This window comes from Arvicanthis niloticus, chromosome 9 (assembly GCF_011762505.2).
Source record: "Arvicanthis niloticus isolate mArvNil1 chromosome 9, mArvNil1.pat.X, whole genome shotgun sequence".
In the NCBI taxonomy this organism is placed as follows: domain Eukaryota; kingdom Metazoa; phylum Chordata; class Mammalia; order Rodentia; family Muridae; genus Arvicanthis; species Arvicanthis niloticus.
This window is the reverse complement of record NC_047666.1, coordinates 74,922,589-74,940,600: the sequence shown is the minus strand read 5'-3', so window position 1 is coordinate 74,940,600 and position 18,012 is coordinate 74,922,589. Positions and strand designations below refer to the sequence as shown.

The following is an 18,012-nucleotide window of genomic DNA, read 5'->3' as shown; positions in this document are numbered from 1 at the left end:
CATGTGTTATTGAGGGACTGACCATCCATAACAACTCAGCAAAATTTCATACCCAAAATGGTAATGTCAGAGTAATTGAACAGAAGGAAAGCAATCAAATGGACTATATGACATTAATAGCGTTAAGCGTGCAGCTCAGTGACAGAGAGCATGCCTGATGTATTGGAGGGTCTGGAGTCTGGCCCTAGTACCACAGGAAGGAAGGGCAGAAGGGAGAAAGGGGAAAGAAGAAGAAAGGAGGGGGAAGGGCAGGAGAGAGGGAGTGAAGGAGGGAAAGAGGGAGGGATGGAGGGAAAGAAGTAGGGAGGGAGGGAGGGAGGGAGAAGAGGACAGGACAGAAGGGGAACTCTAACAACGTTAGAGCCCGTCCCAATGTTAGTTTCAAGAGGAAACAATATAGCATATGAAAATGCTTGGCAAGAAATGGACAACCTAGCAAATGATGGCACTGCACAGTGATTTCCGTTTGATGAGCAGAGTCACCAGGCCAGGGGCCACGAGGTAAAAATGGGGATGATACCCATGCTTCTCTGTCACTCTGTACCCTACCTCCTCCTGACTGGTCTGCATGACTCAGGACACCCTTCTGATCCCCCAACCCCACCCCAGAGTTCTCATCTCTCTGTGTGTGCCAGGAAGGATCTAGGAAGCTGTGTGAGAAAGCCAAGAAGCAAGGACATACATGCCCAAAGGATGTCCCTAAACTTCTGACTTCCCTTCACCTGAGAGCTAGGACTGCAGCAAACACCTTGATTTTCACATAAAACAATTCTGAATTATTTTAACATTGATAAAAATTGACACCATTTCTTTATATATTTTTAGAGGAAAGATGGTTTAAGAAGAATGGGGAGGGGGACAAAACCCAGAACCTTGGATTAGTTAAAACATGCACTAAAGAGAATTCTTGAATATAATTTCTTTATATGTGAGTCAATTAAAAATGAACCAAACATTTTGTAAGTTTGTTATTTAATTTTCAATTACATGTGTGGGAGAGTGGGGTATGTGCATGGAAGTAAAGCCACAGAGGCCGAAAGAAAGAGGGCATCCGACACCCACACCACCAAATTGAACTTGAGTCCTCTCACGAAGGCAGTGCAAGCTCCGACCCGCTGAGCCACTTAGGAAACTCAAGCCAGCCCTGAAATTGCAAAGATCAACATTAAGTATGCTAGTAAGACACCCGTAGAGGCACGAACCTTCCAGAGTAAAGCACTTATTACGATACGCTCTGGTGAGTCTGCGTCTGTGATACAAGCAGTCCCCTTTTCTCTCAACCGACAGGCACTTCCTTGTTATCGGTGCTTGCTTTTCCCTTGGAGGGTTTCTACGGAGGCTCATACCCTGTGTCTAACAACACGCCTGTGGAGGAGCGGGCTGGGCTGTTTCACATAGCACTGCTCACCCTCAGCCTGGGCACAGGAGGAATAAGGGCTGTCGTTTGTGCACCAGATGCCTGTGGCCGTCGGGAATGGGAATCAAAGAAGCCAATGTCATTTTGTAACTGGTAAGTGTAACTGGGCAGTGGTAAGACAGAATTAAAGCATTGGGCCCTTCTTTAGGTTTTCTTACTGTTTGACCTCTGTCATTAGTTGGTCTGGGTGAGTGACAGTGTGGTGACATCTGTGGTGATGGGTCAGTCAATAATCATGGTCAAGGTTGGAGACATGGTTCAGGAATTTAGAACACTTGATGCTCTCTCACAAGACTGCAATTTGGTCCCCAGCACCCAGCTCAAGTGGTTCACAGTTGCCTAGAACTCCAGCTCCAGGGGATCCAGTGCCCTCTTCTGGCCTCTGCAGACACACCCATGTGTGTGCATATACAGGCATTCAGACACACACACACACAAACACACACAAACAATAAAGTAAATCCAAAACTAATCATGATGAGATATAAAATAGGATCAACAACCTACAAAAAAAACTGATTAATCTCTTTTCCAAGTAAGAAGACACACAGTGCTTTGTTGCAATGAGTAGAATATGACCTCTGAGCCAAACGGGCCTGGTGGAAGTCTCACCACTACTTACCACAAGCAATTGACCTTGACCAGGTCGAGTTTATTCATGTCTGAAGGCAATACTAGCACTCTCTCAGATACGACTGCTGCGGACAGAGAACTTGGTGCTTAGGCTGCAGATGCTCAAAGAATGGTAGCTGTAATAGTTATGCTGACATTGCCACAGATGAGACCGGCAAGGCTGGTGAGTAAAGAGGAGATGGCAGTGGAGAAAAGAGTGTTTCGGGCATGTTAGGTATCTGCCAGGATCCTTATTTCTCATCCATATCGTCCCAACACCTGAAGAGTTTAAGTTTTATGACAAACAAATTATCTTTCTCTGATGTTTGGCCACTTGGCCTGAAGAATAAGAAGGTATCTGTGTGCAAGTATGTGTAGGTGTGTCCATGTACATGCATTTCCATGGTGACAAGAGGTTAACCTCTGGTCTCATCCTTTGGGAGCTATTGAGATTTTGAGAAATGAACTTTCATTGTCCTCTGAAGCTTGACAATTAACTAAATTGGATGGTCAGTGAGTTTCAAGGACCTGCCTGTCCACACCTCCCTAAAGCTGGAATACAAGGCTGTATCACCACCTGGCTTTTTACAGGGGTGCTAGGACTGGAACTCAGGCATTCACGATTTCACAGCAAGCCCTTTACTTACTGAGCCATCTCCCTAGGCTCCGTATGTTTTTAAAGCAGCCAGTTTACATATTGTGAAATAGAAATTCGAGAAAATTGTTGACATAGGAAGTTAATGAAGACTCGCTGTTCGTAGCTTAGTGTGGAATTTCTTTTGGGTCTGCAATATTCATTAGTGAATTCGAAACATCTATGGGCCACAGTTAAAGTCTACATGACAGCCATTTTACCCCTTTCCCCCAGAGGATGGATTTGTTAGTGTTTGGGAAAGTGCCATTTAGATCCAAAATTCTTCCCCAAAGTCCTTTGTACTGAAGGTTTAGTCCCTGACCTATGGTACCATGGAGGATCTTTACACAGTGGAGCCTTGTAAAAAAACAAGTTATGGTTTTGAAAGAGATACTGGAATCCTGGCTCTTTCCTCTTGTTCTACTTGCTTCTTGATTACCATTAGGTTAGCAACTTTGTTTGACCATTTGGTTCCAGCCATGGCTTTAAGGTATTGACTCACCAGAGGCTCTAACATAATGGGTCAGCCACCAAGGACTCTCTAAAATCCTGGGAGCTATGAAATCACACTGCCCTCTTTATAAGTTGATAATTGTCTACATTTTTTTTTATAACAACTGAAAGTGAACAAGGAAGCATCACTTTTACTCTGGATTTGTTTGTCTATTTGGGTTTTTGTTGTTGCTTTGGTGTGCTGTGGTGTGTGTGTGTGTGTGTGTGTGTGTGTGTGTGTGTGTGTGTGTGTGTGTGATGTTCCCAACATTGTCAAGAATAGCTATCTTTCCACCACTGTTATTTCACAGTAATTCATGGCAGATACCAGCACCAGACAAAAATGTTGGAAAATAATATTAAACATTAAATGAGGGGCTGGAGAAATGGCTCAGTGGTTAAAAGTCCTTGGCAATCTTCTGAAGGATTCGGGTTCAGTTGTGACTAACACCCACACATGGCTAAAAGCCACCAATGACTCCACTTCAAGGCTTTTGACACCCTCTTCTGGACCAGGGAGAGACCATGCAGGCACAAGGTCATACATATACATGGAGCCAAAACACTTGCACATTTTAAAAAACCAAACTAAAAATAAAATGTTTAGAGTCAATGTTATCTACATGTATGCAACTATCTAAGTGAATTCTTCCTCCCTCCTCTCTCTCTCTCTCTCTCTCTCTCTCTCTCTCTCTCTCTCTCTCTCATATTAATATTACAAAACACTGAAGTCTATTTTGGATTAGGTCCTAATTTCAGGAAAGAACGCAGTTTATCAAAGAGAGATAGGACGCTCCTCACTCCCTCGTAGGAAATTTTGCCTCCTTGACCTGCCAAAGGAAAAAGAAATCCTTTTTCATTCTATTCAGAAGTTTTAATCCTTAATTAGCAACATCATTTTGATTAAATAAGACTCCAGAGGATTAAGACCAGAGAATGATCAGTTGTTCTGAAAGATAGCTCCAGAGCCTTTATTGTACTGTGGTTTTAGTCACTCAGGGTTGTGTTTAATCAAAGTGACATTTCTCGCTGTTGATTATAAAGGGGACATTATATGAATGAACTACTTTCTTTGGGAAACAGAGAGGACTCCCAGCGGATTTGTGCTTTAGGGGTTTGGGTAAGAGGGTGGGGACTGGGGAACAATAAATTTGGGGGGCTGGGAGGAGCCAGGCCAGATTCGGGAACAACATATTTAGCAAGTTCTTTTTATTATTGTCTAATTTCATTAAAATCTCTGATGAGAATAATCAAGTGGTGTCTCTGGAGCCTGAAGACACAAGTGTCTAGAAAAGTAGATGAAGCGTACTGTTACGCTTAGATGTAATTAAACACTGCCTGCTGGACTCATTTAAGGGTGGACTTCATTGTTTGGGCTTGTTTGACTTCTTGCTTTGAATACCAAACTACAGCACATATTTTATAATCATCTACATAATAAAGTTTGTAGAGAAAATAACATGAATGAAAAATCTATTCTAGAACATTCTGAATAGGTTGGTGGCAAGATGGACAGATACTCCACTGGCAAGTGGGCAACTCGATGACAGAATCTCATACTGTCACTTGGGAAGACTATGGCTTCCAGCAGAGTTGATAGCTTGCAGAGACCTGGGTTGCCAGTCAGTGTGGAAATACCTCAGTGGGATGTGTCATTGCTTATGCAGAGTATAAGCAATACTAACACACCTAACACACCATTGGCACTTTAATCTTAGTAGCTGTTAGTTTTGTTATTGAACAACAAGTTCGTTATAGCTAAAAATCCTTATCTTTTTTTCTAGAAAAGAAAACCCACTTGACAGACAGCTGTCATTAAAATGGACTGTCTGTTAATTTGATTGTTTTTTTCCAAAATCCAAAAATCCCCTCAGGGTCTGAGGTTGTAATGCAGTGGTAGAATGGTTTCCCTGTGGTCATGAGGCCCCAGGTTCAATTCCCAGTGCCACAAAAGAAAAATAAAATCCTAAACATTGCAAATGTGGAAAAAAGGTGATTGATTTCAACAACACCTTTTCAAAAGACAACACACCACTTACGTCTCTAACAACCGAAGTCTGCCTTTAGCCCTGCCTTCGGCACAGATGTCAGATGTTCATAGCTGTGAGGCTTTCAGCGAGATGTGTCGTTGCTCCATACCACCCAAAGCTTCTCAGCGATCCTGGTAAGCAGTATAGACTGGAAGTTTGAGGAATTGAAAACATCAGTTCCGAGTGAGGTTGCCAAATGTCGTGGAGAAACCCACTCCTAGCCAACAGTGCCATCTGGAACAGTCTTCCACTACGCTGTACCTCATGGGAAGCGTAAAGCTAAGGCTTGTAGAAACCGAGATTTGCCAACATCCTGGTATACATACGTGCCCAGATCAGAACCCATCTATTTCAGGGATTTCTGGGTTCTGAGGCACAGAGTTCTGAGCCACCACGATGGAGATAACATAAGTGAGTGCACCTGAGCAGGGCTTTCTCTGGAAGCCAAAGATTGTGGAAAATTAAATCTGTTCATGGTCATAATTTTAAAGCCTGCCACCTTCCGCTTCAAATCGCTCTTCACATTTTTTTCTACTTATTTTACTTGATAATTTACATCCTATCTCTATTTCACGGCGCGATGCTTAAGGATCCCAACAGTGAATTAGGCAGAATCAAATCCCAAGTAAATCACCGGATTCTTGAAAGGGACAGAAGATGAATTTATTCCATCCCCCAAGTTTCAGAAATGTGTACCGAAATTGACCCTACACGATGTCTATCCCAGACAGAAATGCTCTGAGTTGAACATGGACTCAAATGTGGACTCTTTTAAGAAGTGTTTATTCTACCAGTTTTTCCAGAAGCTGAACCCTGAGGGTACTGAGTTGCACCTTTAGATGCACACTAAAGCTATGAAAGTATTCTTTGGAAATACCCCAATTCCTGGACCCCAGGGCTCTTGGTTATATCAGTTTGAAAAAGGGCACAGGGAAAGGAAATTGTTTTCTTCATTTCCAAGCCAACACAATAGAGTTGAAAGCCACTGGTGCTTGTCCAGGGGTTGAAGACTCGCCTCAGATACATGACAACTTAGAAGGCAGCCTAGGCATATAGAGACCTTGTCTCAAAGAAACCAATAAATAAATAAGCAAAAAAAAAAACAGGCTCAATCTGCATTGTTTGGGGGGACATTTTGTGGCAGATAAAATGATTATTTACAAGTAAATTATTACAAATTAATCATATATACATATATACATACGCATACACATATACATTCTAAGAAGAAAGTGATAGAAAGATCTGGAGTTCAAGGACTGCTTTGGCTAGGTACCAAAGATGATTTTGAGCTACACTTGAAATTTTGCCGCAATCCCCTACTGCCCCTTAAAAACAGTTATTCTCAAGCCTGACCCCAAACATCCCACATTAGAGATTCCTGAAAGGAGGGCTGGGTGTTGAGGAAAGAAGGAACAAAGAGGGAAAACGAAGGGTAATAAAATGGAGAATGGAGAACACACCAGAGAGCGAGGTGGGGAAAGCCGCTGTCAGTCAGTTACTACAACTTCTACCTGACCCTTGGTGCTGACTCATCAACATTAACAATCATCTGTCAGCGGCTCTGCCGGGGAAAACAGTTCCAGGCAACAATAAAGAACTGTAGCATTTCTGTTTGTTCCTTGCTTCTCCAAATACACACTTGCCAGACTACTCTTCCAAGTATTTCAGGAGACTCAGGATTATACTAGAACAGTACCACCCACCATGAAATCGGTGTCAGTGTGCTTCAGTGGCCTTTCTGCATGCCTCTGTTCCATTCAACAGTCACAAATCTACGAAGCCATCTTTACATCTTTCAGGATGGAATATAATGCTCTCTCTGGGGTCCCCAAGTCATCCACTCACATTAGGAAGACTGGAAACTTCCAGAAAAAAATTGCCTTCTCTCCTGCTTAGCTTCTTAGGTTAGTCACGACCTCTTCTGGTTATTTCTGTTAAATATCATTTAAAATAAATCTGTCCATCTAAGAAATAGCAAAGCAGCAGCATGACTTTTAAGGTGCCACGAAATAAATTAAGGAAACATTTAAAACAAAGCCAAAATGATGGCTGAGATTTGTGATGAGAAATCCTGGGATCATAACAATTTTTTTTTTAAATCGCCCACACAGTTCCAGTTATTTGCAGTTCTATTCCCATACTTAAACGTAGACTAAAGAATTGTGTTCCTGCCGCGGCTTTCAATTTCCCTTAATCACGGTATTTGTTTTGCTTTGGTGCTTTGCTCTCTGACTTTCAGTGTGAGAGGTGTTTTATACATTCAATTTACTGGTGAACTCTGAGATGAAATGAGTCTTAATGGTAAGCTCTAAGGCTGTGGGTTTTTCTTTTCTTTCTTTCTTTTTTTGTCAGCGATACATACATAATTTCACCGTTAATTATCTGTGGTTTGTCCTGTCCATGGAACAGCAAAGACAAACGTAGAGTGTGTCTGTGCTAAGTAATTCTTTCAGAAAATTACACAATCAAATAGGGGGGGTGACATTTGCTGAACTACGTTTAGTGCTTTTCGTGAAATCCCCTCCCACGCATAGATAATTCAGCACAGCCATTCTTTGGGCTCCCGAGATAGCTTCCCCAAGATTTAAATCGTGGAGTATTCTTTTTCATCTGTCTTGACCCTTTGGAGTGGTTGGGTGTTTATTAGCTTGTGGTACACTGAAGAGCCATGGAAGGTCTTGTTGCAGTTTCTCAATAGTGCCTGCTTATCGTTGAGAGGGGAAGGTTCTCTCCAAAGCGAACGTAACTAAGCATAGTTTTGGCTCCCACCTCTCAGTTGTTATAGCCACAGTTCAGGAGGACGGCTTGCCACCGCATGGAAGGTTAACCCCAGGCTGAATCGAGGGACTCTACCTGATTATCCTAGAAAATCCTAACTTGGTACCTCACCTGTATTATGACAAATAAGCTCCTGTTCATGGGTTACATTAACCCAATTTGGTTATCATGGTCTTATTTTGCAGTCTGCCATCCCTCCCCACATATCGATCATTAGAAGTCAAATGGCCTACATTTTTCTTATTTATACATCCCAGCCTTAGTCAATGTCTTATGCATTGTACATCCTTTGTTGTGAGTCTAGTTTTGTGCTAGGGCCATAAGGATGGAGCAGTAAAGATGCAAAATAAAAGGGTGTCAGTAAGAAGCATGACCATCTACACAAAAGAAGCCGAACTGGCACATGTCAAATGGGTGAGGTTTTTATTGGAAGTATGGGGGCCAGAATAAGTAGAATATTTCAGACCACTGGAGACACCTGATGTGGACTTAAAAAGTAAGGCAGAAAAAGGCAAGGGAGATAAAAAGTCACACAACAGTAGGTGGGTGTTTCAGAGACAGTGCCAGCCTGAGGCATAGCCTCTCATACATCTCACAGCTGACATTCAACCCCTTCCCTATGGTGCCCCTGGACAGCTCTCTCTTACCTGTGGTCCAAACCATCTCTTAACCTGTGATCCAGACCATCACAATGGCTGTGACTCCATGCTATACCTGGTCTGCAATCATGGAGCCAACATTATGGTCATTTAACTCCTTTTATTTAAAGTCAGACATAATCAATCTCATGCTCACTTTCCCCCAAGAACGCCCCCCCCCCAACTATCTGAGAATAAAACCCCAATAAATTACCATGGCTAAGCAAGCGCTGAAGGATCTACTTCATCTCCAGACATTGTACCCCTTTCTTCCAGACCTGTGCCACAGTTCTTGTCTTCTCAGTAAGAATTGGAGGAAAAATGAGACAGAGATACTTGCTTAGCACCACAGAGCTAACTATTTTTTTACTCAACTCTTTAAAATAATCTTTGTCTAAAAGGTATGATCTTTATTTTTAAAATTACACTGAATTCCAGGGCGTGTAAGGTCAGGTAAGGTGTGAATGATTACCAGAATTTAGCTCCAATTCATGTCTTCTGACCACCATTTCAAAGAAGAAGGACAATACTTATAATTAATGATAGATGAAACACGTTGATCAAATGTCAAAGCCCGGATGAATAAGGAAATAATGGTGTCATAAAACTGATAACTGCAGAATCCGGGAAAGGGGCACCAAAAGATCACAGAGCCCAGTTCCTGCTTGTAGGCCTCACAGTGACAAATGGCTTTGCCTCCTAGACTTGTTGCACAGCTACATCAAACCAGATGGCTCACCTCAGCTCTCCAAGTCTTAGGGCTCTTTCCTGAAGAAAAAGTGGGAGAAAACTCTGTGAACTCGTGTTTGGCAAAGAAGTCTTAGAAACCACATTGGAAGCTTGACCTGAAAGAGACAATAAACCCAGCAAGTGGATGCCATACAGACTTTAGTAAATCAATTAAAGGACAAGTTCCAGGCTGAAAGGAAATATGCATAAAGCTACTTATTTACAGACATATAAAGATTTTAAATTCAATATTAAGGGGGAATAGCAACCTTTTAAATTTGTGTGTGCTGCGTGTGCTGTGTGTGTCCTGTGTATGCTGTGTACGCTGTGTGTGCAGGTGCATACACTCATGCATAAGTGTGCGTAACTGAAAGGTCAATGTTGGGTGTCTTCCGCTATCATTCTCCACATGACTTTTGAAGCAAGATCTCCTACTAAACATGGCATTTATGAATCGGCTGGCCAGCCAAGCCCCACGATCCTCCCAGTACTGGGATGACAGGGATTTGCTGTGCTGGGCTTCTCTACATGGAAGCTGGAACCTGAACCAGGACCCCATGTTTGTAGAACAATCACATTACCCACTGAGTCTTCTTCCCAGCACCAACTTTCTCTTTAAGGGAGAGACATATTTGGAAAAAAAAAAAAAAAAAAAAAAAGCTCTATCAAAGAAGATATGGAAAGCCAGAACCCATTAGAGGAAGGTGGGTATCATTAACCACAATGAGACACTGATACAAGTCTACCATCCTCAGTGCTGACCATGGTGTAAACGGATTAGAACATTCACAAACATGATCACAGCATAAAATATCTCAGGGCCTCAGAACCCATTTGTAAGTTCCTTATACTATTAATTACACATGAATCATAAGCCTCAGCCATTTCACTCCTAGACTTTTACCTATAGAAAGTGAATGCCCATATCTGTACAAACACTGGAACATCAATGTTCGTACTGGCTATGAGCTAGAAAAAATGTCTATCAACAGATAAGTGGATGAATAAATAATAAGTGTTTATAAAGCAAACCCTACTTGGTAGTAAGAAGGAATGACCTGATGGGACAGGATGAGGGAGAGGTGAATGGGGGCATGTGGGGAGGAGATGGCGTGAGGGGCGCTGAGTAGGGTAAGATGAAAATGGGTAGAGGAACCAATGGTGGATTAGAGCAGTGAGTGGGGGGAATTAGGAGGGTGCACACACGACAACAGTGGTTGGGTGAGAAGTTGGTAGAGTGTAGATGAGGATTACAGGAGTGCGCTGTGGATATGGATGAGATGGTGAGGACCAGGTGAGAAACAATCAGGTGTAAACGTGGGTAAGATAGCAGTCGAACAGGGTGGATGGAGACGCATGAGGGTGGACATGGGAAGGAATGGGGCTGGATAGGATGTGGATCTAGGGTTTGGTAAACATGAAGATGGTAGATACGGAAGCACATGGGAGGTAGATGGGGAGTGGTGGTGGTGGGTAGTGTATGAGCGTGGTGGGTAGAAGTTGTATGGATGGTGGATCTCAGGGGATAGGGATAGATGAGTATGAATGCACGTGTATAGGGAGTGGATATGAGCAGGGCAGATGAGGGTAGATAAGGTAGGGATTGGGGCCGTTGGAGTGACTAGGGATGGGCAGAGTACTGGTGGAGGTGGACCCATGATAAATACCCTAGTAAAAAGATGATGCAGGTGGATGGTGGGTGGATGTGGATTTGAGGGGGCATGGTTGGATTGGGTAAACAGATATTGCATAATATAGATGGTAGATAGACAGTGGAGTGGTTGTGTGGTAGCGAGGTGTGGAGGACGGGTTGCAGACCAGTATTGAGGGATGCGCATGCGCAAGTGGATGACCATAGAGGGGAAATGGTACTGGGTAGAGGATATGGAGAGGAGGCTGGATGTTGGATGGATGGTAGAGCCATTCTGGGGGGTGGGAAACAAATGGGGGTGGGCAGAGGGAGTGGCAGACGGAAGACGAGAGGGATTGTGGATGTCGGATATTGAGGGAAGGTGAAGGCATTTGTGAAGGAGAATGATGGGTATACCAAACATGAAAGGGAGAGGGCAGGGAGAGATGGTTTGCTGACAGGAGTGGTAGCGGTAAGGAAGTTGTGTGAAGAGTACGGGTTATGTTAGAAGAGTGTCCGGAGGCTGACAGGCAGAGGGGGTAGGGAGGCTGTGGCGTAGTGAACCAGGTCGTGCAGGGTTGCTGACCGGAGGTGATGGAGGGGGCATGGATGGGAGATGGTGAAAATGCGTGGATGGGTGTGTTTGAAGGGGAGGAAAAAGGGAGTGGATTTGTTATAAGGATATTTGGGGGTGTATGAAGGAAGTCTAGAGGACGAGTGGAAAGGGGAATAGGAGAAAGTGGTAAAGGTATATGGAGCAAAAGTGGATGAGAAGCTGGGAGGAGAGAGGGAGGGAAAATGAGTACGAGAAATGGAGAGAGAGGAAGGGCTGTAGAAATGGAAGATAAAGGGAGAGAGGGTGTGAAGAGACAGAGAGAGGGAGAACAGAGGAGGGGAGGGGAAGGAAGAAGGGAAGAGGGGAATGGGAAGGGAAAAGGAGATACGGAAATAGGGACGGGAGTAAATACAGGGGAGGAGTGTGAAAAGAGGAGCCAGAGATGGGTGGGGAATGGGGAGGGGAGGTGGAGGGAGAGTGAGGCAGAAAGAAAAGAAGGGCAGAAGAGTGGGAGGAGGGGGTGGGAAGGGAGGGGGAAGGAAGGAAAAGAACAATTGGATCTCATGGAAAGCATGCCATGGGGAACTCCCATGGATGACAAGTCTGCATGGACACATGCCCGAGTACAGGAACAGCCTGTGACTTTCACAGAGACGATAGGACGCAGGTCCCCTAACCATACACCAGAGCGAAGGGAAAGGGATTCTGCCCAGTCAACGGGAGTCACTAACCAGTTGCTTTTTGTTAAATCATGGGGGCAGGATGGGGGGGGGGGGCGGTGGATTTAGTCATGTAAACCCTTTAAGCTCTCACTCACAAAAGTAGTATATTAACGTGTAATTCCATTAGAATTTACACAACTGATATATAAATGCTCACATAATAAAGCTTCATAAATGAGGGGGCATTTGTAGTTAAATGAGTAAATTGTATCTTACTATATTGCATCATATCATACCTCAACAACAGCTTTTTAACTTGACATGGTAGGATTATGGCATTAAATTCCAAGCCCGTAGGATCTAATGCTAAATACAGATCCGGTGAAAGGTTGAGAGGTGAGAGTATTTTCCCAGAAATAATTTGCAAACTCCAAGGTACGTAAGCTTCTCTTGATGCTGGTCATTACGAAAGGAGGTTTTTGTTCAAACCTCTCTTTTCCTTGACTTAATGTCTAACCTGGGTTTAAATAGGGTAATCCCGAAGTTTTTGTGTCTTTCTATACTTAAAGATATTTTGTTCTTAAATGATAGGCATTTTTCAGGCTCATGGGTCGCAGGGTTATAGACACCTGGTTAGATACAGTCCTTGGTTTTACCTTCTTCAGTTGCTGCGGCAGAAAATGTTGAACCTGCCTAGCCTGACCTTTATCTCCTAAGGCTCCTGACCGGAAAAAAAAAAACAAAAACAAAAAACTATGTTGACCTGTTAAGGTAGTGGAAAAAAAGTCCACTCTGTCCCTGCATCTATTCAAGCAGAAACAAGGACAAGGAACCCAACAGGGAGGCGGTGCTCCCAGGCTTGTGAAAATATGGAGAAATGCTACGTGTGGGAGACGAGTGATACCTGGCACCCGTTCTTAATCTGTAAGTGAAATCACATGGCCACGACTCGAGATGTTATGTACATAACTGCTGGGATTTTTCTTCTCTCTCTCTGTGCCCTAGGACCTCCTGGTCCATGAACCTGAATGCAGCTGTTGTCTTTCTGGGAATCTCAGGCATCCAGCGCTTGGGGTCCGGGGCCGTTGTGGTCCTGCTTCCTTCTCTGTCCGTGTTCACCGCCTTGGTAATCCTTTACATGAAGGACTTCGACCTGATCTATCAGCCAAAGAACCGTGAGTCTCTTACCTCCTTCTTAAATACCCTACGACGCCTTTGAACTCTCAGGACTGCATGAGTCTGCAGTTACTACACCTGTGAACAGCAGAGACGGACAATGTCTGCCTTTACCTCCCCCGAGCGTGGGGACCCCAGCTCCAGCCCTCAGACACTCACTCACTTTCACGGTTTCTCTGTCCCACTCTGGCAACCACAGAGCCCAACTCTTATAGAGGTTCATTCATCTACATCATGGCAAACATTTGCATATATGATACAATAATACACATTGCACACTATGTGAATACTTATGTCCAAATACTTTTTTAAAAAACCTCTTCTCAGTGTTATTATTGTTTATAGATAGAAACAGGTGTGAATTGCTTCATCTTAATTTAAATTTGTTTGTTTTTGTTTTGTTTTGCTAATATTTCTGTAATGACAAGTTATCGTTGATATTTTCCTTTATCATATTTTTATTTTTTACATTCCAACAAGCATTTCGCCTCCCTGCACTCCTCGTAGCTCTACTGGACCTCCCCTCTCCCCCAGATCCATTCCTCTTCAGAAAAGAGCAGGTCTCCAAGAGACATCAGCCAGATAGGACACAACAAGATGCAGTCAGGCAAGGGAAAGGTCCTCATATAGAGGCTGGACAAGGCAAGCCAATAGAGGAAGAAAAGCATCCCAAGACCTGGCAAAAGCGAGAGCGATACATCTGCTCTGACTGTTGGGAGGCCCACGATAACAGCAAGCGAACAGCCATAAGGTATACACAGAGGGCCTGGGCAGACCCCTGCGAGCCCTGTGAGTGCAGTTTCCATCTCTGTGAGCCCACATGAGCCCTGATTTGATTGCTCTCCTGGTGTCCTCCATCCTGTCTGAGTCCTACAGCCCTTCCTCCCAGGTTCCCCATCTCCGAATCACTGAGGGAACGACCCGATGGAGACCTCCAGTTTAGACTGTTTCCACATAATGTCTGGCTGTGAGTCTCTGCACCAGCCCGGTCCCCTCAGTCTTCTCTGCCGAAGGAAGCTTCTCTGAGGACGAGTAGCTAAGGCACCTTCTATTTGAACAGTAGACTATCATTAGCAATGACTTCATTGTTTTCTTCCAAGTCTCTGGGTTATCTAGTCCCCAATTCCTGGTGGTCCAGACCGTGTAGACAAACCGAACATTGGTTGGCCACTCCCACAAGCTCTATGCCACCACTGCCCCAGCACATCCTGCATGCAGGACAGACTGCAGGTGGAGGGTTTTGAGGCTGTGTTGGTGCCCACATTTCTCATTCCTGTTTTGTTTTCTGAGACAAGAGCTCATTGTTTAGAGCAGTTTGGCCTTGACTTCTCTAGATATTTCACACTAATCTGAAACTCAGGATCCCCATATGTCCAGCTCTTGAGTACTGGGATTACAGGCATGTGCCACTAGTTCTGAATCCTAACTTTATTTTATTTTTAAAGGTTTTTGAGTTACATATAATAGATGATAGATAGATAGATAGATAGATAGATAGATAGATAGATAGATAGATAGATAGACAGACAGACAGACAGACAGATAAAGTAATACTCAGTGAGTGCAGTTGCCAGAAGAGGCCAGAAGAGAGCATAAGATTTCAGATCCCCTTGGAGCTAGCCTTCAGACTGTTGTGGATGCTGGGCACTGAACTCTGATTTCCTTGCAAAAGCAGCAAGTGTTCTTAGTCATTAAACCATCCCACAGCTTCTGAATGTACTTTTAATGGATACATTAAAATAGAAAACACACATATTATTGAGGTATCATAATATTTATAGATATCTGTATATCATCTGTAATGTTTAAATTAGGTTAAACCCATATTACTTAATTTTGGTTAAGAAAACATTCAAAATCTTATTTTCTTGAGCTTTTTAAAATACTTAAACTTGTACTGGACTGTTGTACATACCTGTAATGCCAGGGAAGGTAGAGGCAGAAAAATCAAGAGCTCAAGGCCAGTGTCAGGTACTTAAGCAAGTCTGAGGTCAGACTGAGGTACATGAGACCCTGTCACACAAAAAAGCAAATAAATAAATAAGTAAATAAATAAATAAATAAATAAACCACCCAATACACTGCTGTTCTCTATAGTTACCCTGTTTTATAATAGCCCCAGAACTTCCAGACTCTCTTTAACTGTAACTCGGTGCCTGCTGCTCAGTCTTTCCCACCGTCCTGATATCAATCAACTCTGAAGGAACAGAAGTGATGGACTATGTTATTTATTTCAGTTAGGAAGTGCAATGTCTTGCCTTTTGTGGTCTTAGTTCCACTGACTTCTTTTACCTACATGTAATGTTCCCCACAAGGGAAGAAAATCAGGTCTGTACTCTGCTCAGATGAATCCTTATGCCACATTCCTGCGAGTTCAGCAAAGCAGATTTCCATACTCCTTTTACTTCTCAAAACACAGAATTTCTGTGTCCACTTATTCCCTCCATTACTCCTTGAAGATCATAGGAACTGACTTTCTATTTTCTGTTTCATTTCTGGGCTTTAGTTTGCATTAGCTTCTTCTTCTGTGGTTTTAACTTTAATATAACCTATATATTTATTTTTTAATTTTGTAACATGTGTTTTTTGGTATCCTGACAATAGACTTTCTGATTTAATCCCTTTAAACAAATACCCTCATGTATCACATATGTGATAGCATATGACAACATTGTCTTCAATTTTGCTTTATTTTTAAACTTTTTTAAGAAAATAATCTTATTTATTTTTATTTTATGTGCATTGGTATTTTGCCAGCATGTATGTCTGTGTAAGGGTGTCAGATCTTGGAGTTAACAGACAGTTGTGAGCTTCCTTGTTGGGTACTAGGAATTGAACCCATGTCCTCTGGAAAACAGTCAGTGCTCTTAACCACTGAGCCATCTCTCTAACCCCCATTTTCTTCATTTTTAAGACTGGATAACACTCCAGTGTAAAGAACACATCATCACTTGGTATTTTAAGGCGGGCTCCCACTTAACCCAGGCTGACTTATAATTCACTATACAGTCAAGAATGGCCTTGAACTCCTGATCGATCCTCCATTATCCAAACACGTGGCTATGATGCAATCAAGAACGCATTTTTTTTTCATCCACTCATCTGTTACTGGACCGTTAAACTGCAAACACTTCTCGTGTAACATAAAAACTGCTGTTACAAACAGAGGTATGCAGACAGCTACAGAGTGCTGCCCCATGGAATCACATGCCCAGAAGTACATCTCCTCCTCTTTCACTGTCTGAGCACATTTCCAGCTGCTTCCTTCAACATCTGCCTCTCCTACACTCCCATCCTCCATGCCCAGGTGCTCCTCACATGCTCGCTCTGTTCGACCAGCATTTAGCTTCTTCTTTTACTAGTAACTGTGGCCACATTGATGAATGTGAGCTGATGTCGCATCACTATTTTGATCAACATTCCCCAAATGGTCAATCATAAAATCTGGTTGATGTTCATCAGCCACCTTTATGTACTGTTTGATAAATTATCTTTCCAAGTCCTCTGTGCGTATTTAAAGTCAGGACATTTGGTTCTAGTCACCGTGAACATGTAGAGGTCAGTTATATCCTGGATATTGACCTTCCTTGTATTGGATGTGTAAGTTACAGTCAGTTCCTTCCATTCCACGCTTCGCCTTTTTGCCTGTTTCCTTTGATATGCAGTTTCTACATTTACCCTAATACACATACAAATATACCTCTCTCTCTCTCTCTCTCTCTCTCTCTCTCTCTCTCTCTCTCTCTCGCTAAATTTTGTTAGCTGTGCCTTGGATGTCACATCCAAGAAAACAAGACAAAGCACAAGCTCTTGAAGAGTGATTTTTCTCTGAGCCTTTGATGGCTTTGGGTCTCTAATCTATTTTAGTTTAATATTTTGCATATAGCATGAGGTAAGTGTACAAATTCATCTTTTGTATCTGGATATTCATTTCCCCTTCTCACTTTCCTTCTGTGGAATATTTCCATCCTGTTGAAGTTCATTCAGTGATTATCTGGTTCAGGAACTTAATTTCTGTTCTTGTTCCAGAACTCTGTACTCTCTGTCACTGTTGCTTTGTAGTGTGCTTTGAAATCAGAATATTTGGCATCCAAATTTATTTTTGTTTCTCCAGACTACTTTGACCATTCACCAGTATGTGAGATCCTACACATGTTTAAGGACTTTTTTTTTTTTTGCATGCTCATGAGCACATACACAATGTTGTTATGATCTTTTTGGATTGCGTTAATGTTTTAAAAATATTAAGACTTTCAACTAGGAACCATTGGCTTTTTTCCATTGATTACAGTCTTCTTCAATTTATTTACTTATTTCTAATTTTTTGTAATAAGATCCCATGTAATCCCAGATGGCCATGAATCAATTACAAAGCCAAAGACAACCTTGAAGTCCTGATCCTCCTGCCTCCACTTCCCAAGTAGTGAAATTACTAATGTGCATCAGGGCACTCGTTCTCTTCCATTGCTTTTAAAATTTTTGTATTTTCCAGTAAACTGCACTTTTACCTGCTTGGGTAAGTTTACTTCTGAATATGTACCATTTTGTGTGTGTGCTGTGGTGCATGCTACCATCTCCTTAACTTTCCTTAAGAGCCATCATTGTTAGTATCTAGGTTCTCAATCATGTTTTGATCGTATTTACTTTTGACCAAT

At 42.7% G+C, this 18,012-nt stretch overlaps 1 protein-coding gene across 5 annotated transcripts in view; it reads left to right on the top strand.

The window, feature by feature from the left end:
* Slc15a5 (solute carrier family 15 member 5) overlaps positions 1-18,012 on the top strand; it is a 90,617-nt gene that overhangs the window by 6,492 nt on the left and 66,113 nt on the right. For all 5 annotated transcript variants that reach the window (XM_034512561.2, XM_076940706.1, XM_076940709.1 and 2 more), the window contains 2 exons: positions 1,288-1,510; positions 13,187-13,356. In XM_034512561.2, the coding sequence (XP_034368452.1) occupies positions 1,288-1,510; positions 13,187-13,356 (393 nt within the window). The remainder of the gene's footprint in view (positions 1-1,287; positions 1,511-13,186; positions 13,357-18,012) is intronic.